Source organism: Phlebotomus papatasi, chromosome 2 (genome assembly GCF_024763615.1).
Source record: "Phlebotomus papatasi isolate M1 chromosome 2, Ppap_2.1, whole genome shotgun sequence".
Classification (NCBI taxonomy): domain Eukaryota; kingdom Metazoa; phylum Arthropoda; class Insecta; order Diptera; family Psychodidae; genus Phlebotomus; species Phlebotomus papatasi.
In genome coordinates, this window is record NC_077223.1 from 61,073,257 (window position 1) to 61,096,948 (window position 23,692).

Here is a 23,692-nt window from a genome sequence, read left to right on the forward strand (position 1 = left end):
GTTGCCTATTGAAAAGATATGGCGACAGGTGGTAAAATCAATTCCAGAATATTACCACTTCTCGCCATGCCTCATTTTTATACAAAAATAATATAAAATGAAATATTAATTGACTAAATACAAATTTTATGTATTCCACAAGTGCAATTAAATATTCAATAGACAAATTATTTACCCAAATAGGTATTTTTGGCCTGACGAAAATTTGACGACACTTAGTACATTTGGTAAGAGATGTTGGATTCGATGCACTTGCTTAAAATATTGCTCTAGAAAGTGATCAAAATCGTGAATCCAAAACGAATAATTATTATTTTTCGATTCTATGCGTAGAAGCAGAAACAATACAAAAAAATTGCGACTCATTTATTTCATAAATTGCGAAAATAGCGATTTCAATGTAAGTGGCGAGAAGTGGGGCACTGGCGAGAACTGGTGATTCCACCCTACAGTTTTTGAAGTCTCGAAAGTTTGAGCATTTAGCGAATTTATCATTGGAATTTTAGGTCTCTTTTGACGGGCTGTAAATCAGAAGTCCGCATTCAATGTATTAATTCATTTGTTGTAGATGGCTGGCCAAATCGATATGAATATGCAGAGCAATCTGATGGCGGCTTTCGAGGAGAGTCTCTAAGGGCGGGTGAAAAACCGCGCTGGCAGACGCTCGAGAACGAACCACCGGAGGAAAGTGCGCTGGAAGGAGTCAATGATGAGAGAGAGAAAAGGAGCCCAGTGTCCTCCTCGCGACAAGGATATACACAATAATTGACAACACACGAGAGACATTAACACACTTACCGTGTAGAGTATTATGTTTTTTTTTTAAGTTGCAAATGGCGCGGAGTTTCTTCAACTTTTTTTTATTGTTCTTTTCGGGGAGAATGGCAAGACATCCCCTCGAGATGAGTGGTGTTTGAGTTGTTTTTGTTTTTTTCAAGAGGGGAGCTGAGAAATTTGATGAGAAAAACATTTACATATTAAAATGCTCACGAATAGAGAAGTGAGATGAAAAATATGTGGAAAAAATATGTTGTGATATCTCTCCCGCCCATTTCCATTTTTTTTCATTCATTTCTTAATTTATTATTATTTTTTTTTTGCAAAAAGAAAATCAACACGTGAAATGTGCAGAGAGAGCCTATAAATTTCTTTTTTTTTAGTGAGAGAAATCAAGCGTTGGCTGAGGCGGGTTATTAAGTTTGGTCTTAAGGGTTTTTGATGGGGAAATTGTAAAATGTACGAAAAAAATACATTTTAAAATATTACTAAAAAAAAATATAGTTTACTTTCTTAAGTGTGTAAATAGTGAGCGGGTGGAATTAATATAACAAAACACGTATTTAAATGAAGAAAAACAGAACCTCCTTTAGAATCTTTTCAGGTGAAGAAAAAAAAACAGAACTCTGAAGTTTCTCTGTAAGTATATCTTTGTGTTTCTTTTCTTTTGGTTTTATTTCTATGACTAAAAAAAAATGCCCAAAATATTTGAGAAAATAATATTGTGGAAAAATATTTAAATGAAAAGAAGTTCTAAGGAGGACATAAATACCACTAAAATAATAATTATGAAAAAGTGAACATTTTAAATAGCTGTTAGATTAGTGAGGCAAAAACAATTCAGCATAAATTCGTATAGTTAAATGATACAGAAATGGAGGATTTTGAAAAAAAAAAGAAAGAGAGAGAAAAAATCCTAGAAAGTAATGATTTTTGTATTCTAATTTAAAAGAAAAAAAAAACAAGAAAAGGAAAAATTAGCAGATGAAAAAAAGGGGAATAGTTTGTGGGAAAATAAAAAGTGAAATATATACATATTTAATAAATAAAGTAAAAGAAAAAAAAAGATTAGTGATTGAAGTGTAGAACTTACAATTAACAACTGAATATTCAATGTAAAAATATGAATTAACAAAAGCAAAAAAACAAGTGTAATAATTAATAAAAGGGTGTTTTACTTTAAAAGGAAAGAAAAAGAGAAAAAAAAGTATAAAACAAAACATTTTGTTAGGATTAGACAAGAAAAAAAATATAAAGAAGAATATATTAGAAATATTACGTTGTAAGTAGTTTTGAAAATTAGAAAATTACAATCACTAAATATTCTTCTAATTAAAGAATGAAGAAGAAGAAAAAAAAGTGCAGAAATCAGCAAAAAATTGTGAATATTTTGTTTAGTTCGTTTCACATCTTTATACAAATCGTCTTATTCGTTTTTTCGCGTCTTTTTTGGTTTTATTTCTTTTTTTTTTTTTGGATACATTTCTTAACAGCAGAACTTCTATACCTAACTATATTTGAGAAAAGAAAATAAAAAAAAAACGTAAAAAATAAATAAAATAGACACTTAATCATGATAGATGTTAAGTCACTGAAGAGACAAGAAAAACGCATGCATTAGTGTGGCTAAGAAACCTATTCATACACATTTTACGTATCTTCTTTTAATGCGAAAAAGATTAAAAAAAAAAAAAGAAAAACTGATAAATCGGAGATTTGAACTAATCACGATGGATAGAGTGATCCAATATTGGAAGAACAAATGAGCTGAAAAAAAAATGAACGAAAAAAAGCAGTGGATGATTATTCTTTAAAATGAACCCTAGTTACTAGTTTCAGCAACATTTAAAGAATAATTACAAAAAAATAAAAAGTAACTATTTTAAGGTAAAAAGTCAAAAAATACGTCTTTGTTTTTTTTGGGAAATACATGTCCTGTTGAGATTGTGATTCCTTCATGTTTACAGCTGTCGTTAAGTGATATCCACGGGCGTATCTCGTATCCATTCCATGGACTTGTTCCTACCTTAATTTTGATCCTTATTGCGTGTTTGTTGATAGATGATTGCAGTGAGTAATACAATTTGTTTTTGAAAGTTAATTTAAAATTATTCTTTTAATAATGTCAACTTCTGTAGTTCAGTGTGAAATCCGACTGCACCTAAATCGAGTTTGAACTTTAAGAAATCGAAGAAACGGTAAGTGGTTTCAAATTGAAGTTTTTCTGGCCAGACCGCTCAGAATAAGAAACGAATAACTTGCAGTAGGCAAATTTTACAGGAGAGCGATTTGAAGCTGAGATTTTTCATGCAGATTATAGGGTTTTTAGATTTAAAATCTCTATAACTTTGAAAATAATTATCTTTCAATAATATTCACAGGAAGGTAGAGGACCTTTTTTTTGTAAAAAATCGAGTCGTTCAACTTATATTCTATGTGGTCGATATATCTACAGGATGTTCCGGCTAAAGTGAAAACGGATTGAAAGAATTTGATTTGAATTGCCTAGGGGAAAGTACTCTCCCTTCGAACGTTCATGCCTTCGAATAACGTAAATTTTCTTTTATTTTTCCTAGAGACTTATAGGGAAAGTGTGTCCAAATTTCGGCCAGCTTCTAATTTCGGCCACTTTGAGTATAATTTCGGACATGGAAATAAATTAATAAAAATTATGTATGTTATCTTCGAACAGTCAATGAATTCATTTAGCTTTTAAATATTTATTCATTTTAGGATGTATTAACACAAAGACCGTTAAATTTTAGGTATAACTTGAATTTAAATTGCGTTGTAAAAAATCAGTGTGGAAAGAGTCTTGCAGAAAATGTGACAGATCGATTGTGTTTCTAGCAGTCTTACGATTTGTGGTGAAGTGCAGAAGGTTTTCCTTCGGTGTATTTCATGAAAATTGATCAGTTTTCATTAAAGATTGTTTCTGTTTATGTTAATAGTGAATCAGTCTTTAAATTTCGGGTAAAATTTCCCAACTGGATCCTGTATTTCGCGTGAAAAAGTATATACTTTGTGAGCGTCTCTCCAGTGAGGTATAGAGATCGATGCCAGCCGAATTTTAGCCGCTCGGAGCGAGCCGCCGAGCTTTTTTCTTAGCCGCAGCAGCCGAAAAATTCTCGGCGTCGATCTCTAAGTGAGGTAATGTTGCCTATTCCGGCAACATCTTTTGCATTCCTAAATTTCTTATTCTTTTTGTGTTTTTTTTTCAATTTCTGAGTTCTAAAATGTCCAAAGAAAAAAACCATCGCTTCTATGAAAAAGATGATGTGGAAAAGGCATTGGAAGAGTTCAGGAAGGGCAAATTGCTACAGGAATCTGTGCGTAAGTTTGAGATGCTACTCTTCAGGTCTTCATGACAAATTACACGGAAGATCTCAGAGCTTGTGGGTCATATAAACGTATTAAACTAAATATTAAACTCGTTCCGCTTGACGTTTTGAAATTTTCTATCCGTTCCGTCACAAAAGGTGGTCAGAAAAAAGGTGGCCGGTATTTCACTCAGTGGCCGGAATATTACCCAAAGCAATATCTATATTATTATTAATTTTTCAATATTTTAGGAAGTGATTTAAAGAAAACAAAGATGATAAACTAATCTTCAAGGTTCCACACAACCCTCCCGAAAAGGAAGTAACAAAAAAATATCAATATGAAATAAAAATATTGCATTTCAAACTTAGAACTTCAGTGCTTATATGCAACTATACCGAAATTTGGCACACTTACCCTACACAATTATCACATAATTATCAATAATTGATGAAAACCTAACTAATATTTAATAAAAATGTGTAAATCTCTTTGGAAAAATAAAAGAAAATTCACGTCATTCGAAGGCATGAACATTCGAAGGGAGAGTACTTTCCCTTATTCAAAAAGCGAATAAAACATTTTTTTTGTAAAAAATCGTGTCGTTCAACTTATATTCTAAGTGGTAGATATATCTACAGGAAGTTCCGGCTTAAGTGAAAACGGATTGAAAGAATTTGATATGAATTGCCTACTATTGGAAGCTCATTTAATAAAATAATTTTTAAAAATACCCCTAAATGTATGCAGATTTTTTCACGCAGTAAATTTGAAATACATTTCTTATGAACCGTTGGCGTTGAAAATAGGCTGAAAAATTGGCGCGAAATTTTTTTTGCATACATCACGGCGTTTCCGTAACTTATTCCAAAGACTTCTCTTGTAGGTATGCAAATTTTATGTGTCACTGGAGTGAATTCGCAGGCTAGTTTTCGGTCCCGGGAAATTGTCTGAAAGCCGAACTCCCTGTACTAGGTTACTCAAAAAGTCTGAAGTTTACATATAAATAATAATAATAATAATAATAGTTTATTTAATTCACAATAATAGGGTCATCCCTCTTACAATTGTGAAAAAAAGAAAAAAAAATTAATACATCAAAATGAGAAAAAAATGAAAAATAAACAAAAAGAAGAAAAATTTAGGCGATAATTTCTCAAGGCTCAGCCTGAAAATGCCGCCGAATAGCATCCGCAGAGTTACGGCTAATAGACGGAATGGAGTTGTGAAGTACTATGCCCTTAACAAACAGTGTGCGATAAAGGCAGTCACTGTTAGATTTAGGTACTATAAGTCCTCGAACCCTTGCCGAACCCCCCCTAACCAGAAGATTCGATAGGTACTCAGGACGTCCAAAAAGCAACAAGTTGAACAAAAAGAGCACTGCTCTCATGTTCAGAAGAGAAGTCAGGTCACAACCAACAAATACATTGCGATGAGGAGTAATGTGGTCACGGCGATTTAAGCCGCAAATATACCTGACACAATTATTAAAAGCGACTGTTAAGCGACGAATTGTGTCACTATCCGCCGCGAAGAAAAGCTCTGCACCGTAATGAAAAAAAGGAAGAAGAAGCGCTCGCGCGAGAATCAAGCGAGTATCATAAGGCGTGATGTCCCGGAATCGTCTGAGGGTATATAGAGAATAGTTGACCTTGCGGCAAATGGATGTGGCATGATCAGACCATGAGAGGGTTGAATTGAAGATGATACCAAGGTTTTTGACCTGATCAACGTAAGGGATAATCTCTCCGTTAAGGAACAAGGGATAAGAAGTAGAGGATAATGATTTCTTTGAGATAATGATTGCTTGAGACTTTTTGGGATTCAAAATCAAGCCATTTGAAGTTGCCCAGTGCTCAATACTAGAGAGGTTTGAATTCATGAGATTAAAAGCATTTAGAGGATTGGAAGGATCACCCTCAACGTAAATTTGGAGGTCATCTGCATAGAGATGAAATAAGCAATTATGTAATACTGTAGGCAAATCATTAATAAAGAGGGAAAACATAAGAGGGCCAAGAATGGAACCTTGACCAATGCCTCTACTTAAGGAACAAGGTGGTGAAACATCTTCACCAAATTTGACAATTTGAGATCTTCCTGTAAAGTAAGATCGAATGAGGGCAATAGCTGAGGATGAGAAATTGAAGTATGCAAACAATTTATAGCAGAGAAGATTGTGAGGGAGACTATCGAAAGCCTTTGTGAAGTCCAGAAGAACTAAAATCACAAAGTGACCACGATCGATAGCCGAAGAGATGTCATGATTAACCTTGAGAAGCGCCGACGTAGTGCTGTGACCCTTTCGGAAGCCCGACTGAAAGTCACAAAGCAGACCATTGTCGGTTAAATACTGGGAAATTTGCTCGTGAAGAAGGTTTTCAAAAGCTTTTGAAAGAATAGGAAGAAGACTAATAGGCCGAAAGTCAGAAACAGATTTAGGATTCGACGTTTTGGGAATCGGAACAACAAGTGCTCGTTTCCAAGAATCCGGAAAAGTGGAAGTTGTGATAATGTGGTTGAAGAGATCTGTGAGCACTGGGATGATTACCGGGAGGAGAATCTTAATGAAATCTAGAGAAATACCATCACACCCCATAGCACCCGACTTGACACGGGAAATAGCGAAAATAACATCTGCTTGTGCGAAGCAGATGAAGCTAAAACCCTCCCAGGGCGCTGAGGGAAGCGATGGACAGACTAAGGAATCAGCAGATGTAGAAGAAAAGAATGAGCATAGAGCAAAAGCTGAAAGAGAGTTCACCTCCCCATGTGAGACAGATGGTCGCATACCAAGCTTTTTAATATTGGACCAAAGTGTTCTCGATGGAAGCTTAGGGTTTAAGCTTCTATTAAAATGTTGTTTCTTGCGAAACTTGATATGATTTCGAACTCTATTTCGTAATCTCCTAAAAATGGCCCAATCAACCTGATTGCGAGAACGCTTCCATTTAATATATGCAGAGTCCCTGCGCTTAATAAGATTCACGACACTGTCATCAATCCAAGGAGTGGACAAGGGAGGGATAATTGAGCGCTTCTTGGGCACTACTCTCTCAAATAAATCGTTGATAAAAGATGTAAAAACTTGTACTTTCTTGGTGGCTGAAGTTTCAAGGTATAAATTACCCCAACAGAGCTCTAAAGCAGCAGAACATGCAACCTCGCTATCACAGCGCTTAATATCGAAGATGATTTTAAATTTATTAGACGGTTTAGGAAATCGCAGATTATAAGACGCAAAGATTAAGTCGTGGTCTGATATACCAGGAAGAGGAGCCTGGCCGTATTCAAGTATTCTTTGTGAATCATGGGAGGGAAGAATCATTAAATCGAGAAGTGACCCCATACGAGTTGGGCTAAAAGGTACATGATGAAGAGAGTGCTCAGATAGGAATTCTAGGAATTTTTTGGCTATTGAAGTTTCAGCGTTGAGATTAACATTAAAATCACCCAGAACCATAAAGTTGTCGTATGATAGCACCAAATCAAACAGACCTTCAATATCCATAAGACTCGTTACTGGAGGTGGGTAGTAACAGGTGAAAATATTTAGAGTTAAGTCAGGGAATTTGACACTTAGGCCAATATACTCCAACCTACCGAAAGTGCCGTTGCAGAGCACAGAAGAATTGAGGCAATTTCGGACATAAACACCGACACCACCTCCTCTCTTTTGACCAGATCTATCACTTCTTAGAAGTCGAAAGTCCTGAGCACCAACCGACTCTATGGAGTCGGAGGAGTCAAGCCAGGTCTCGGAGACACACAGTACCGAAATGGAGGATTTTCTTAGAAGAGCACGAATCTCATCAATATGGCGCCTAATGCTGCGCGCATTTATATGAGCAATAATTGAAGAAAGACGCGGATTAGTTATAAGGTGATTCTGGGCTATAGAGAGTGAATTGGAATGTACGTCGGCCACACTATCAAGCCGAACCTGAGAAACCGCAGAAGTATCATTAAAATTAACGTTAAGAAGATTATTATTGGACAAACTATGATTTAAGGAATTAGACAGGGATGACCCACAATATAAAGTCATGGATACATTAGTCTCATTCAGAGTAGATTGGGGAACGCTAGTCGCAGTACTCGGTAGCAAGGTCCGATCGTGCACCCGTATCACACTCGCGGGGAAAGGAGCCCGGGTCGTCGGTTGGCGCTGGTTTTCGTTTTGGGTAAAAAAAGAAAGGCTTCACTAGAATGCCCTCCTCCCAAAAATCCGCAGAAGAGGCCTCCTGAAACTCAGGATCCGTAAGCTCGACACGGAATGAAGCACCCTTTCTGGTAACAGGCGCATTTTTTGTTAGGCAAATGCATTTAGGGAGTCTTTTTGACGTAAGTCTTTTTGACAAGGTCAAGCTCAATTGCTCCTCAGTAACTTGCCGAGAAAGTCGCGCCAGAAATAGCCAACGGAATTTCTGCACAGTTGGTAATCCATTAGCAAGCTTGGCTCGACCCAAAACCACAGGCCTACGCCCACGTCCCCCATGAGCCGGCCCAACATCCTCCAAAATACCATTCAATTGTGGATCCACAGCATCATTCGCATCACGTCCTGACAGAGGAGGCACCACATCACCCCCAACACACCTCAACCGTGATACAGCAGTATTATCCAAACTTCGGCGCGAAAATGTAGCTACAGCATCATTCCCAGAACCAGAAGTACCTGTTCCAGACACTGGACGACTAATTGTAGGTGGGGCAGGCACAGGCACACTTTTCACCCCAGCAAGACACTGATTCCCGCCAAGAGACTCACGCTCGATCAGCATAGTCGATTCTAGTCTATTTTCAGCATAAGGAGGATGAAGAGAGGGCCCTGGTGTCATCATCGACCAAGAGCCCACCGAGTCAAGCCGGAACTCAATGGCTCGGATTCTTGCTTTAAGTTCAATGCATTCCGCCGCCTGCAAGCGAAGATTTTTATTCTCCTCAATCAAACCCATGCACAGACTCTCAACACTATTTAGGCGGGAAATCAGAGAGCCTAGTGTCACATTATCAGACCCGGCGTCGACCAGCGAGGAACCCCCGGACCCATTCTGCACTGCAGAAGAGCCACCACTGCTGTTCTCCATGCAAAGCTTGCAATGCCAAGACGCAGTACCAAACAGCACCGGTTTTTCCGAACCCGGAGAAAGCGGAGGATCGGTGCACTGAACGTGGTACCACCTCCCGCAGGAACCAGCGCAGGAGACTCCTGAACCGTGCCGGCGGTCGATGACAGATGCACACAAACCACACTGTTCAGCAGGCATGACCAGGAGATCGCAACCACAAGACAAGCTGGGGAACAAAAACCAAAACCAGCAAATCGAGCACTTTTTAAAAATTTTCCGGAAATTACCAGTTAAGCGGGGGCCAAACGAATCCACACCCCCACTGGAAATTCCATTCGCAGAGTCAGTGACAGTTAATGATGCCTATTGGCGCCCAAAACCAGAAACCACCTTCTCTCAATGACTCTACAGCAGCTCACTCAAAGCGTCGGAGCAGTCAAAAAAAAAAAAAATTCGCTGGAGAACGAAAAAAAGTCGCCAGCAACCCCGTGCTCTTGCAGAACTAGTGACAATTAATAGCCAATAGTGAACGTTCTTTTGTGGAGCCGATGACTCCCTCTCAGTCACTCCCGCAGCGGTCAGATCATGCAGAAAATCAGTGATAGCCGAGACACCAATTAATGATGACTATTAGCTCACATATATGAATAAAGTCCGTCTATCATTCAGCCGCCAACACAGAAGCTTATCCAAGGTGTCAAGAAGGCCGGGTATCCACTGGAGGACAAAAGAATGCACCAGCAAAACAGAGCTCTCTTTTTAAAATATGTTCAGGAAATTACCAGTTAAGTGGGGGTTAAGCGAATCAACACCCCCACTGGAAACTTCCCTCGCTGTAATAATGACAAGTCTCTTCCACTGCTTAACCTCACTTCTAGCAGGCACCACAGAAGATCAAATGAATAACCAATTTTTGAAAAATATATCCACTACTATGCGCAAATTTCTATACAGGTCAATGCAGAAAACTCTCAGAAGCACAGTGTTAATGTATTCCTCAAAATTATTAAGAAATAACTATAAAATACTGATAGACAACGCAGAGTCACATGCGAATCACACAAGAGATTTTGACAGTCATATGCTAGTTTGTTGTGACAGAAAATGTACAAAAGAAAAAAGTCAAAGTTGGAGGTTTTATTATTTTAATCGACAATATACTAGAAAAAATCAGAAGCCAATTAAACCTTAAATTAGAAAAAGTAACTAACCATAAAATGTGATGAAATCAAAAACATAATTTTTAAAAATATTTACAATAGTTTTTCAAAGCTTTTTTGCACTCGAAATGAGCACTATACTGTTACAATTATGATTTTTAGCTTTATTTTTTATTAGTCTTTTATGCCCTAGACACACTTACGACTTAAGCCGAGAGACGACTTAGTGGAAAATGACGGAAATGTAGTTTGACCATTATTTCTAATATAATTACGCTAAGCCGTTTCTCGGCTAATCCTCAGGTCTGTCAAGGACCTTATCTTGTTTAGGTTGTTTAGTCTTAATACAGCACAATCAGTAAACCTATTTTAAAAATAAGGGAAAGTTTAGCTAAAAATCTAAAGTATTTTGTTTTTAAATCTAAAAGTCGAAGGTTCTACTTTTCGTATTTAGCAATAATATTTTTAATTTTTTCAAATTTAACCTCTTCTGCAAGAGTTATAAGATTTCCCGGCTTTCCTGTTCGTCTTTCACATTCTAAAACGTCATCACAGAGATGTTTTACAAAGCTCTCCAAAATATTATCTTGCATATCTTCATCGATTTTTTTTCCACATACAGTATTTAGAAACATAATGTTGCTTCTAATGGAGTTTTCTACTTGTCCATCTTGGATTGGTGTGTAAAATTTCTGTATTTTGTCATACCCGAAACTCTCTAATATGTATCTGATTAAAATCTCGCAAATGAGATTTTCCTTTGTGCATTGTTTGGTTATGGAGTTCCCCCCGCAGACTTTATCGTCAATTTGCGCTAAGACTTCATCCTCTGTGAGCAATTTTAACAAAGTCTTGACTAAGTAAGGCTGATTTTCTTCGAAGGCGTGACATAAGACAGATTTTTTGTCAGAGCAGACAAAATGGCAACCATTTTGACGCATAAGTGCAATTGTTTTTTCCAAAATGTCCTCTCTTGTGATGGAATTTAGTGCATGGAGAAATCTATAATAATTTTTTGATTTTTCAATTCGATTTAACATTGCATGCAGAAAGTTGTCACTGTGTTCTTGCCAATCCCAGAAGGCAGCTAGGGAATGCCCCAAAAAGTGACGTTCTTTGAATATCTCTTGGTTAAGAATTTTATCCATTTCGTTGAGAATATTTTCCTCTGTCTCATTACGATTATCGTAAAACCACACCAACATGTTTCTGGCAAACTTCCAATCAGACACTTTTTTCTTCGTCATGTAATTTCGGAAATGTTCGAAAGCTTTGATAACATAATCCTCGTTTGAAATAATGCCTCGGTCTATTAATATTTGAGAGTATTTCTCAAATAATTTGAGGTTTTCATTTTTTATAATACTTAATATTATTTGTTCCTTATTGCGTTCTTTAATAATGGCATTAGTCACTTCAGTGCCGAAATAGTAGTCGTAAACTTGGAGAGAAAGATCAAGCTGCTTTGAAGATGTAAAAGGAACTTTTTCCAATAACTTTTTATCTTTGCAGATCTCCTTAACTTCTTGGTCAGAACAGAAAGTTTTAGCCATGTCGAATGTTATCTTCAGTAATTCGTCTTCTCTGTTGAACCAAGCATGATGGAAGAAACTTAAAATAAACTCTGATATTTGTTTTATCTCTTCTTCATGACATTTCTTGTTGATTTTGGTTTCTACATCCTTAAGCTTTTTCAACATAAATCTATAAACGAAACTTGTAAGTCCTCTGTGAACTTTCTGTACTTTTTCTGTCTGTTGGTCTTTGTTCTTTATTGTCTCTCCATCCTTTGTATAGCCTTGGTTCGGTTGCACTTGCAGCAAACACTTGAGAAGTTCAAAATCAATTAATTTACTCGTATCCTCTGGAAACACCTTTCTTGTGAACCAATCCGCAGCGAAAAATTCTTTAAATGACGGATAAATAAAGATATATTCATTAACTTTGTTTCCTGTGATGAAACCTCTACCGTAGATTTCAAACTGATTCTTTTCAATGTCTGGACTTTTCTCTAAATACCAAAAATCACTAAGGAGATCTTTAGCAGCAATCTTCATGTGAGCTTGACGAACAGCTTTTTCCTCTTTTTCTTTATTCAAAGCCGTAAAAGCATTAGCAGCAACTACTTGACTCTTTTTATAGAATTTCTTGAAGTTGAGCTGAAATATCTCTTCGTACACCATTAAGACGTCCACTTCCAGGATTTCCTTAGGGAAAGTTTCTTTGGTTTTCTTGCAGAATTCCATGCATTCGTTACGGTATATATCAGCAAGAATGTTCAGCATTAAAGGAATGCTTGGTGTGATGTCTGTTACTTTGGATTTATTGCACATTTTGAAGAACTTCTTGGTGTAAGACGCAACGTTTTGTGGTTCGATAGCATCTCTCTGGACTTCTCCTTTTTCAATCATACTTTCAAGATAGTGCCCCCAGTAATCACGCAAGAACTTACGTTGCATATTCTTATCGTAGGGCTCCAGAGTGTAAATTTTACTGTTGAAAAAATATATATAAAGATATTCTAAGTAAAACTAGTCCTTTTCTTCTTCTCGTTAAGTATAAGTTTTATTTGAGGAGTCGGACGTCACTTGAAATCCACACAGCCTAAGGGTCTTGACAGACCTGAGGATTAGCCGAGAGACGGCTTAAGTGTAATTATACTCGACATAATGTTTAAACTTCATTTTCATAATTTTCTACTATGTCGTCTCTCGGCTTAAGTCGTAAGTGTGTCTAGGGCATAATGTGCTGGACGCACTTCCGACAAAAGTCCAGAGACGACTAAGCTCGTTCATAGCCAAGTCAGTTCCTGACACACTACAAATAAGGCTTAACATTTTCTGGCATTTACAAAACATAACTTTCGTGAGTTTTATGCAGATATTTCTATACTGAAATGCACTAGCAGTCGTTTGAAAATGAAACTACTTTTAAATTTACTTCACAATTCAAGTATAACAACAAGAATTAATCAGTAGAATCGCCTAAATTGGCTTAAGTCGCGGGTTAGCTTCCACCTCACAAATAGTTGTAATTAACAATAATTATTGCACGTGTACTGAGACATGATATTACAAATAGTTTCATTTTCAGAGGAGTATTAGTGCATTTCAGTAGAAATATCTGCATAAAAACCCACGAAAGTTATGTTTTGTGGATACTAGTGAATGCTAATCCTCGTTTGTAGTGTGTCAGGAACTGATTTGGCTATGAAATAGCTTAGTCGTCTCTGGACTTTAGTCGTAAGTGTGTCTAGGGCATAAAACTGGTCATAAGAAAAGTCAAACATGGCAGTCAATACAACTTGACAGTAGCCTGATCTTAAAGCCAACAAAACGTTTCAGTATTTTAAGATTTTCGCAGCCCAGAAACTTGAATATAAAGACAAAGCTAATGTATAGGACTATGATCCTGTTAGTCTTCATATTCATATGAAACATGAGTAATCAAAAAACGAAATAGTGTACTATATACATAAGACTTTTACGGTGGAGTTTTGATGCCGTGTAGTGCCCTAGCTAGACACACTTTCGACTTAAACCGAGAGATGACTTAATGTAATAATTATAATCAAAATAATGATCAGATGACATTTCCATCAGTTTCTGACTAATCCGTCTCTTGGCTTAAGCTGAGAAACGGCTTACTTAGTAGGGAACAAGAATTTAGTCTAATCATTATTTTGATTATAATAATGTTAAGCCGTTTCTCAGCTTATCCTAATTAACGTATAATTAACTTGTTAACGTATTAACGTATATTAACGTAAAATTAACTTGCGCATGATTCCGAATCCTATGTAATTATGAAAGAAATGTGCAGTATCGAGAGGTAAAATGTCGTTAAGAAATTACTTTTCAATAGGCTGTTCATTAGTTTCGTAAGCATAAAGAGCACTCAACCTTGAAAGCCACTAAAGGTTTATTCTGTAATAAACCTTGTATGTAAATGTAAATGTAAAGACGAAGTCGACGCATTGGATAACTCTACGATGGGTCGACAGCGAGAGTCATTACCATGGTGGCAGGTTCAAGTAAAAGTGCTCGTGCAATAATAAATCGGCAAGGATATATGGGAAAGTGCCCATGCTTTACACAGTCCCAAGCTTTATAATGACTAAATTTTTTTGTATGTTTCTGAATAAATGTGATTGCGCAATATAAAAAAACAGGACACTTTATGAACAAAACACATTACGAATCTTGGGACAGTGGGTATCTGGACACTTTCTTCAGTCGAATCTGTCAAGTCGATATTTTAACAATTGAAACTAACACTGTTATAGGTTGCATCGACCGATTTCATATATGCATATCAATTATTATATTTTCATTTGGTGCAAATGGTGATACAAATGGTCCGCTCTTGCATTAAATGTTTAATAAAAAAATATGTTGAAACGAGAAGGGTTGATGGAATCGACGATATGTTAGCCGGTCTGAGTTCGGAGTACTTTCTTACGGTTCTCATGAGTCATCGCTAAAAAGAACAAACAATGCAAGTATGTCTGCAAATTTTCAACAACGCAATGGGCAAAGTATTAAGGAAAATTCCGATTAAGATAATTTTCACAAATAGAAAACATTATAAAAATAAATACTCATGATGGCCAATCAATTGAATTAAATCAATTAAATTATGTATGGTTGACCCTACAGGCTTTGACTAAAAGACACCAAGTATTTGGTGTGTCTATTTTTAATTCTTCGTTCAAGTGTTCGGCTTTACGATCTTCCCGATATTAGGATGACAACTGTCAAACACTTCAAACTGTCACACATGGTGCTATTCGAAAAAAAAATATGAAAACAGAAATATTTTTCTTAAATGTCTTTTTTTTTGCATATGACTGTTCTCAAGTGCTTCTGCATTATCGACTTTTCTTTGTAATGATTCCTGTCTCTACTGTTTTTACCATTCCTTGTCGTGTTCCAAAACGAACAAACAGTTGTGAAAGGAGGCAACATAAAAAAGTCGATTATCGACTTTGTGTTGTCAGGACAGAAATCAATACAAAGTAAAGTGGACAATGCAGAAGCACTCTGTCTTTACTTATGGCTTCCTCGCAAGAAACATTACATTGACACAAAATGATTTAGAAAAATTCAAAATAAAAATATTTGATGTCTTATGATAACAAATCACACTTATTGGTTTTCGGAATAATTTTCTGATAAAAATTGCGATGAGGCCATAAGTAAAGTCAGATCACAAGTAATGCCGCCATACTCTACATTTTTCATTGGGATAGCATCATAATACAAGACATCTTTCACTTAGGTTTTAATCTGTCATTTTCACGCCCAATCGTCCGGATAACAGAGAGTTAGTAGGTATTGTAGGTTTTAAATAAGTACTTAAATTCGTAAGAAAAATTGTAGTTTAAATATTAAAAGAATGCTTACTCAAATTCCAATTCCTCAATTAAATGAATCAAATGGGTTTGCGTTGAAACGAACATCTGTATATTTATTTTCTGTAATCCTTTAACTATATCAATGACCAGGTTGCTGTATAGGGGTGAAATTTCGTCGAAACCATCAAGAAATATTACAATTTTAGGTGGGTATTCCCTAAGATAACCGTCAATTAGCATTTCCTCCATTTTCTCAAGTTTCGACTTCTTCGTCTGCTGATTGAATTCCAGAAGATGTTGCATAACAAAATTCCAAGCATCCTCAATCATGTTATCACCATACTGTTCCTCCTGTATCTTCTTTTTCTGTATAGCCTTTATCGTCTTTTTGAAAACTTTACTGTGCACTTTGAGATCGATAAACTTTACAAAGAATTCAGGATGAGTTTTCTTTATCTTTGCAGCGATATTTAGCATAGCTGAAGACTTTCCAACTCCAGCAAGTCCTTCAATGACGATATTGATGCCTTCCTCATAAATTACATCTTCCTGAACCGTCATCTTACTACCATTGCTTTCATAAGTAGTAAATGAGCGATCTATGTAGTATTTTGGTATATTGTTCAGTGGTAACATTGTCCCAAACTCAATGTGGTCCCTATCGAACATTGCTTGCAAAATTTCTGTTAAAACATCAAAGTGTTCTATCTTTGAAATCTGAACATTGCATCCCTGATACTGTATGTTCAATCTCCGAAATACTTCCTTGGCTTCCTGGGTGAGGTCATTAAAAGAACATATCTGGCATTCAGAGAACTTTTCTGGATTGTTTTCTTCTACTTGAAAAACGAATATAGCATTGCTGTATTCGCTTAGGTTTACTTCAGGATTCCAATGATCAACATAGACCACGACTTTTTGTTGAAACACTTTCAGGGACTCTTTGTAAAAGTCCGTGAGTCTTGAGAATGGAATGCAGAATATTGGTACACTGCCTGACTTCTTATCCTGCTCAGAAAACTTTTTGTAAAGCATATAAGCCAAGAGTTTAGCGTTTCCTTTGCAGAAATACAGAGTCTTTTCCTATTTTGAGAAATGAAAAGATTTTGAAAATTATGTTTTATAAATAAATATTTCTAACTTCAAAGGAAGAAATTTAAAAAGAAAAAATGTACTAGCAGATGGAAGGTCAAGAAATGAGATGTCTTATACCAAATAATAATATAATGTGAAATAATGTAATGGGCCCAATTCAATGGACTGGATGTAGAGGATACTAATGCAAAAAAAAAACCGATCTCTAGGTCTTAATCTTAACAAATTGTTAAATAAAAAAAAGTAATTACCATATCGAATGCTTTAAATGCATCTCCTGAGAAGTTCAACCATTCTGGAAATTGATGGACAAACTCTCTAGAAAATGCTGGAAAATCATATTCCAATATAGAGTTCCTTATGATCTTCAATAACTCATTCTGTGTCATTGCACTCCTCACATTTTTTCCTTGAGAATTTTGTGCCACTTCCAAAAATTTTAAAACATTGTCTCGAACTGTATTAAATTGTTTGACCTTGAATCCTTTACACTTTTCCTCCATAATTAAATTATTTTGAGAAGTCAAACCCGGGTAGTTAGGAAGGTTTGATACGAAGACGAAATTGTCTAAGAAATATTTGTCACTAATAATTTTTCCATCATCCAATTTAAATGCTTCGGGAAACTTTGTTGCATTCATAGAACCATAATTATTCTTTATCTCTTGAAAGATGTCCCAGAAGACTATATCCGTTTCCTGAACTGTTTTGGGAATGTTATCGTGTGATATAGGTGTAGGCACTGTAAGTCTTAGGTCCTGATTTGTTAGTATCATGAATTTTCTAATACGATTCTCTGACCATCTTGTGCTGGTTACTGCTTCGCAATATTGACTTATATTGAAATTGCTCTTCTGTTGATTACCACCCCCTGGCAGTATTTCTGTAGGGCTGCTTTCTCCCCGATTAGTTCTTGCACTCTTTTTGCTTGGTTTAGAAAGTAAATGTTCGACAGACACGTATTTCTTATCAGTCGAATCATGTTTGGCTTGCATAAGGTATGAATACTTCTGCTCTTGGTTTTCAAACTCTATAACAATATCGTCAAATTTTTTGGAGTCGCTTACTTCAAAACCAATCCTCCAGTCAGTGTACTTAGAGTTGTAAAATGTTAGGCAAAAATACAAGAATAGTTCTCTTTGATAGCCATGACCATGATCAGCTGTGATGTTCGTACTATGCGGACCATCAGATTCTAATAGAGAATCAACTGGATCTTTTTCAAATTCTGAATTATCTGAAGCTGTAGTTGAGTCCTAGAAAAAGCAAAATTAGAATTTTAGAAATTTCGTGATTTAAAACAATTCATAGATTGTGTGAAATTTTTAAATGAAACCGTAATATAATAATCTTAGGACATTTCTGATAGGATGTGAAATACAATTACAACACCTAATCCTGACAGTTTACGGCGTTATCACACTTTCACATTAAAATTTTAATGTGATTCACATTAATTGTCGCTTGTAAGTGTCCAAATATGTTATTTGTGTCTTTAAGTCACTTAATATTTGGGGTTTTTCTATTTATTGATAAAGAAGTGGACTTGTCCTGCAAAAATAAGTTTAAATTTACCTAAAGCATAAATATTTTTCACATTAAAAAATTAAAGAGAAAATCGAATTAATTTTTCGCATTAATGCTATAAATCAATTTATATCAAATTTTGCGGGCCAAGTTTACCTTTTTATCAACAAATAGATCAAATTTTGAATATAAAATGATTCAAACACACAAATTACACATTTGGACTCTCACCAGCGACAATTAATGTGAATCATATTAAAATTTTATTGTGCAAGTGTGATAACACAATAACCCTTTAACGACGAGACACTTTTTACGGACTGAAAATCAACAATTAAAATTAAACTGAGAAATATATTCAATGATAAGTCTTACATCTAACCGTGAAAAGTCCTACAGAGTCTGATTCGGTGTCTTTTGTGCTTCTATGAACGATAGGGGCAAAAATATCCCAAAAATTTAAGTAATTTTTATGACAATACCAATGAATAATATTTTTCGCTTTAATGAAAAATATTACGTGAGTATTGTAGTTTTTATTGCTAAAGGGTTTATGCTTAAAAAAAATTGGAAGTAAAAAAATAAATAAAATCAATTATGAAATTGAGAATTTAAAAATTCGCCATTTTTGAGCTTAAATATTTACTACTTTACAATTATACACAGACATAAGAAAAAAAAATAACTTTAGGTAGTCAGGAAAAATTATTTTCTTTATGGGACACCGGTGTTCCAATCGTCCTTAAAGGGTTAAAGCAGTATAAAAGTAGAAACTTCTTATTTTTATCTTGAAATAATGATAACATAAAAAGAAATTGTTGTGGCCTCTATAAAAATTTAAAATATTTAAATACTTGAACTCCACAGAGAGAGCGGTGTATATAATCTCTGGATTTTGAGGTATATTTCGACTCCTTAACCCTAGAAATCATATTTTAGTAGATTTTTTGAAATATGAAGTTACGAGTCTGTCCTACCGTCCAGTCGGCTGTTAACAGTTCGTCAGTTGGATCAGCAATATTGTCGTAATACACACACTATACAAGAACTGCTGATGAGGAAATTACGACAATGGCTGATCTAACTGACGAGTTCTTAGAGGCCAAATGATTAAAGACAAAGACTTGGGACCTTCAGGGGACGCTTCGATAAGTTGACCGTTAACTCTTTCGTCTCTTTTAGGACTCTGAGTACCCAAAGCAGCATATGAATATTCTGTTAAAAACAATGTTTTTTTTTAATTATTCAGAACTGATAAAAATCCTATTCTTGTCGATGATTAAAAACTATGAGGATGTCCAAATGTAAGATATTTTTTGTAGGACCTCAATTAATTCCTGAGTTTAGATATTTTTGATTAAAAAATTATGAAATTGGCTTGAAGCATATGCTGCGGTCCGGAAAGAGTTAACATATTCCTCATTTTCAACCATCTCTCACTCCCCTCCATATCTCCAAAACCATGTTTTTTTTGGGATTGCTCGAAAACTTTCGGATATGTTTTAGAGGATGCCTATTCGGACATTTCATCTAGGGGAAACTGGGGCACCACCAAACACGGGGTACCACCAAACACTGCGTTTTTTTAATCAGATATTCGACTTCTGAGGACAAGGCCTATAGGAATTTATAGGCACTATAGGGATGCTTGTCCATTGAAGAAATGGTCGAGATAGTCCAAGTAGTTTAGAAATAAAAATTAGTGTTTGGTGGTACCCCGTGTTTGGTGGTGCCACAGTTTCCCCTATATACAAAAATACCGGTGAACCCGTTGAATCATTCCTAATAACGATTTTTAAGATCTAAGGTCAAAACGGGTCTCTAGAGAGCGCACTCCATAATCGAACGGTATCATGTCTGGGGTTGGGCTCGTTGGAAAGGTCTTGAAATTTCTGACAAGCTTGAACCAATCCAATCGGATAGGTCCCGATTCATAACCGATAAATAATTTTTATACGAAATTCAATTGACGAAAATTGCTCCCAATGTGTAGAGGCCTTAAGAGTCTAAAATCTTATCTCAAATATCTTCGTTAGTTTGATTAAACAAGAACTTTCAAAAATTCCATTTAATATTAATCCACCTATTCATGTAGAAATTTCGAAAATTTCTCAAACAAATTAACTTTTATCCAAATAGTCTAAAGACTATTTGGAGACTATTAGTCTAAAGAACCTTTGAATTTTATTGTAAATTCTGTCTAATTTATTTTTCTTTTCACGTTTTTCTCTTCGATATACTTTTAATATCGCGAAGAATGAAACAAACAATCGTATCAAAGATTAAGTCGAGCATTTTACAGCACTGATAAATGACAAAAAACTCCCGGAAAGTTTTGTAAAATCGTTAAAATTTACTTCCAAAACTCGGCAATCACTCGGCAATTATTTGAAACTTTTCAATTTATTTATTCTTACCGCCATTGCTTATAATGTATCTGTAAGATCTTGATATCCGTATTTGTTAATATCTGGATATAGAATCAAAATTATTAGATTAAATGGTTATGTTGTCACTGAACAATTTCCAATATGTTCTTTTACTCCGAATAAATTCTCCTGTACACTGAGAAATTCGCGCACGAATGCTTGCTTTTTATAAAAATCTTCAAAGAGATAAGTATAATGTTTTTTTTATCACTTCTGAGAACGCGTAATTGTGTTTCATATTCTTATCATTTACTTTAAGCAAGAGTCTGTGTTTGTAACAACAACAATAACCATAAGCGAATTTCATCATATTGTGAAATATTTTATTGTAGTCCTTAAAACATATTTTTTTGGATAATTTTTGTATTTTTATAAGGCGTGAGTTTTTCCCATTTTTACTCACAAGGATGGATTCTAGGGTTTCGTAAAAAAATTGTATTTCTCGGGTTTCGTGAAACAATTTTAAGGTTTCTTAAGTTTTGCGAACCATTTTTTTGCATTTCTTGAATATCCCAAATTATTTTTCAGGCAATTGACATGGGTTTTTCAATATGACTCACCCCTTGTTATTATTTGAATTTTCGATCATCTTGCATTATTGATATATTTTTTTAGTTTTCTTTCCTAAAATTCTAGAAAAACTAAAAGCACTAAAATTGCTAAAAAATTTTATTGTAATCATAAGTTAAAAAGGTAAAATATTTTTGTTTGTTAAATTCTAAGTCCAGTCATTAAACTTTAAATTTTTAAATCAGCCTGTAGGTCAATTTCTGTTCTAAAACAAAAAGAAGTTTTATTAATACGTAAATTTTTTTTTTTAATTCTTTGACAGAAAGCGAAACACTTCAAATTTATTATACTAAAATGTACTCAAAGCTCGTTAGATTTTCTTAAATTTTAAAGGTGAATGTAAGGATCTTTTAAGTCACAACATAACATGATCTGAAAATTGAGGGGTTGGTTGATCAGTAAATGCATTTTAAAAATGAATTTATTTATTTTTTCTTAAGGGGGAAGCCTGAATTACAAGGTTCAAAAATTAGACAAAAATATTAGATTTTGACATAAATAAATAAAAATTTTAGAGGTGTGAAGACACTAGTGACTTTAAAATCTGATATTAACCTCTCTAGTCTCAGATATTGGGATTTGTAAACTCTCTGGATCAAGTTGTAGAGCACTCGTTCTATTCCTCGCTCCATGAAATTATGTACTTAAAAAGGTATTTTGTAACATTTATTGGCAGATGGGTGGGATCCTACTAAATATTTCATAAAAATACAAAATTTTCGCATGTTTATTACCAATAGAGATTATTGAAATTTCGAAAACTAAGAACTTTACTAAACACATAATTTTTATGATTTTCATGAGATTTGTTCTCATAGACAACTGATTAAATCAGCAACTTAGTGCGATCCTTATATTGTTTGCAGAATTCAATTAGGCAAAAATAATAATTCCAGAAAATTGACTAAAAGAAATAAAAAAATCAATTGTAGGGTGGAATAACCGGCTATCGCCATGTTTAGGAAAAAAATTAAATTCATTTAATCATAACTTTTGAATCCTTGTTACAAGATAAGTCAAATTTGACACAAAGTTACTTAGATATTGGCTCTAGATACGTGAAAACAATAATCCTAGAACATAACGCTGGACTACTTAAAAAACTGATTTTTATTAATAATGCAAAAATAACCATTTCGTCGCCACTTTTTACCACTTTTCGCCAGTTTTGTAAAATTTGTAACCACTTCTCGCCACCCACTTGAAAAGAACCACACTCGGTTATTTTAGGCAATGCTATGAAAAGAATACATTCACCATTTCTCTTTCCTTGTGATCACTTTATTATTACTCTCTTTAAATGATTTTTCTTCACTTTTATTTGAGAAATCAAATTATGGGGCTTTTGCAGAAAGTAAACAATGCAGATTTGACAACTGAGAATGTACGAAGTGAAGTTAGCGTCGCCTATTGAAAAGATATGGCGACAGGTGGTAAAATCAATTCCAGAATATTACCACTTCTCGCCATGCCTCATTTTTATACAAAAATAATATAAAATGAAATATTAATTGACTAAATACAAATTTTATTTATTCCACAAGTGCAATTAAATATTCAATAGACAAATTATTTACCCAAATAGGTATTTTTGGCCTGATGAAAATTTGACGACACTTAGTACATTTGGTAAGAGATGTTGAATTCGATGCACTTGCTTAAAATATTGCTCTAAAAAGTGATCAAAATCGTGAATCCAAAACGAATAATTATTATTTTTCGATTCTATGCATAGAAGCAGAAACAATACAAAAAAATTGCGACTCATTTATTTCATAAATTGCGAAAAATAGCGATTTCAATGTAAGTGGCGAGAAGTGGGGCACTGGCGAGAACTGGTGATTCCACCCTAAAAGTCATTTTAATTATGCAAACATCGAAGATTGAGTTGAATGTTATCTTTCACTGTTGTCTGTAACTTCCAATCCTTAAGAAGTCTCCGTATTAGGATAATATTTCTCAGTTGTAGCAGAAATTACGTATCAATTAAAAGAGCTCACACCTATTATAATTATCACAACATCTCATGTCCTCCGATCGGAACATTTTGGCCACTTTGTGATTATGAATATATGGGTGGCTGGAAAAATTATCCTCTCCGGCTGATCTTTGGAAATTAATAATTCATAAAATAAAGAGATATAGACTTGCGGTTTTCAGCAAAGAATGAAAATTGCAACTCAATCGGGCATATGGGGCAAAATGTCATACAAATTATCGAGAGATTTGGGTATCAAAATCATTGTGAATTCCACAAAAGACGCTCAATTATAAAGAATCATGATAAAATAAGAGGAACTAGGGTGGAATCATCAGTTCTCGCCAGTGCCCCACTTCTCGCCACTTACATTGAAATCGCTATTTTTCGTAATTTATGAAATA

General features: G+C 34.9%; 2 protein-coding genes across 10 annotated transcripts in view; one reads left to right on the forward strand and one right to left on the reverse strand.

The window, feature by feature from the left end:
- The window catches only part of LOC129801977 (homeotic protein female sterile-like), a 58,444-nt gene extending 55,939 nt beyond the window's left edge, over positions 1-2,505 (forward strand). For all 9 annotated transcript variants that reach the window (XM_055847497.1, XM_055847499.1, XM_055847498.1 and 6 more), the window contains exon 14: positions 569-2,505. In XM_055847497.1, the coding sequence (XP_055703472.1) occupies positions 569-634 (66 nt within the window). In that variant the 3' untranslated portion in view covers positions 635-2,505. The remainder of the gene's footprint in view (positions 1-568) is intronic.
- Positions 2,506-10,301: 7,796 nt separating this feature from the next.
- On the reverse strand, positions 10,302-20,878 carry LOC129801980 (uncharacterized). Its single transcript, XM_055847503.1, has 4 exons — positions 20,729-20,878; positions 17,036-18,040; positions 15,739-16,772; positions 10,302-12,826 (listed from the first exon to the last, which is right to left on the reverse strand). Exons 1-4 carry the CDS (start codon positions 20,732-20,734, stop codon positions 10,771-10,773), a joined length of 4,101 nt encoding a protein of 1,366 aa, XP_055703478.1. The 5' UTR covers positions 20,735-20,878; the 3' UTR covers positions 10,302-10,770.
- Between the last annotated feature and the right edge of the window lie 2,814 nt (positions 20,879-23,692).

Bases quoted from the DNA above. Each gene is read 5' to 3' on its own strand.
- LOC129801980 (XM_055847503.1), bottom strand. The intron at 16,773-17,035 runs GTAATTACTTTT...TTCTCAAAATAG, and splicing joins CATTTAAAGCATTCGATATG to GAAAAGACTCTGTATTTCTG. The intron at 12,827-15,738 runs GTAAGCATTCTT...TTTTTTCAACAG, and splicing joins ATTGAGGAATTGGAATTTGA to TAAAATTTACACTCTGGAGC.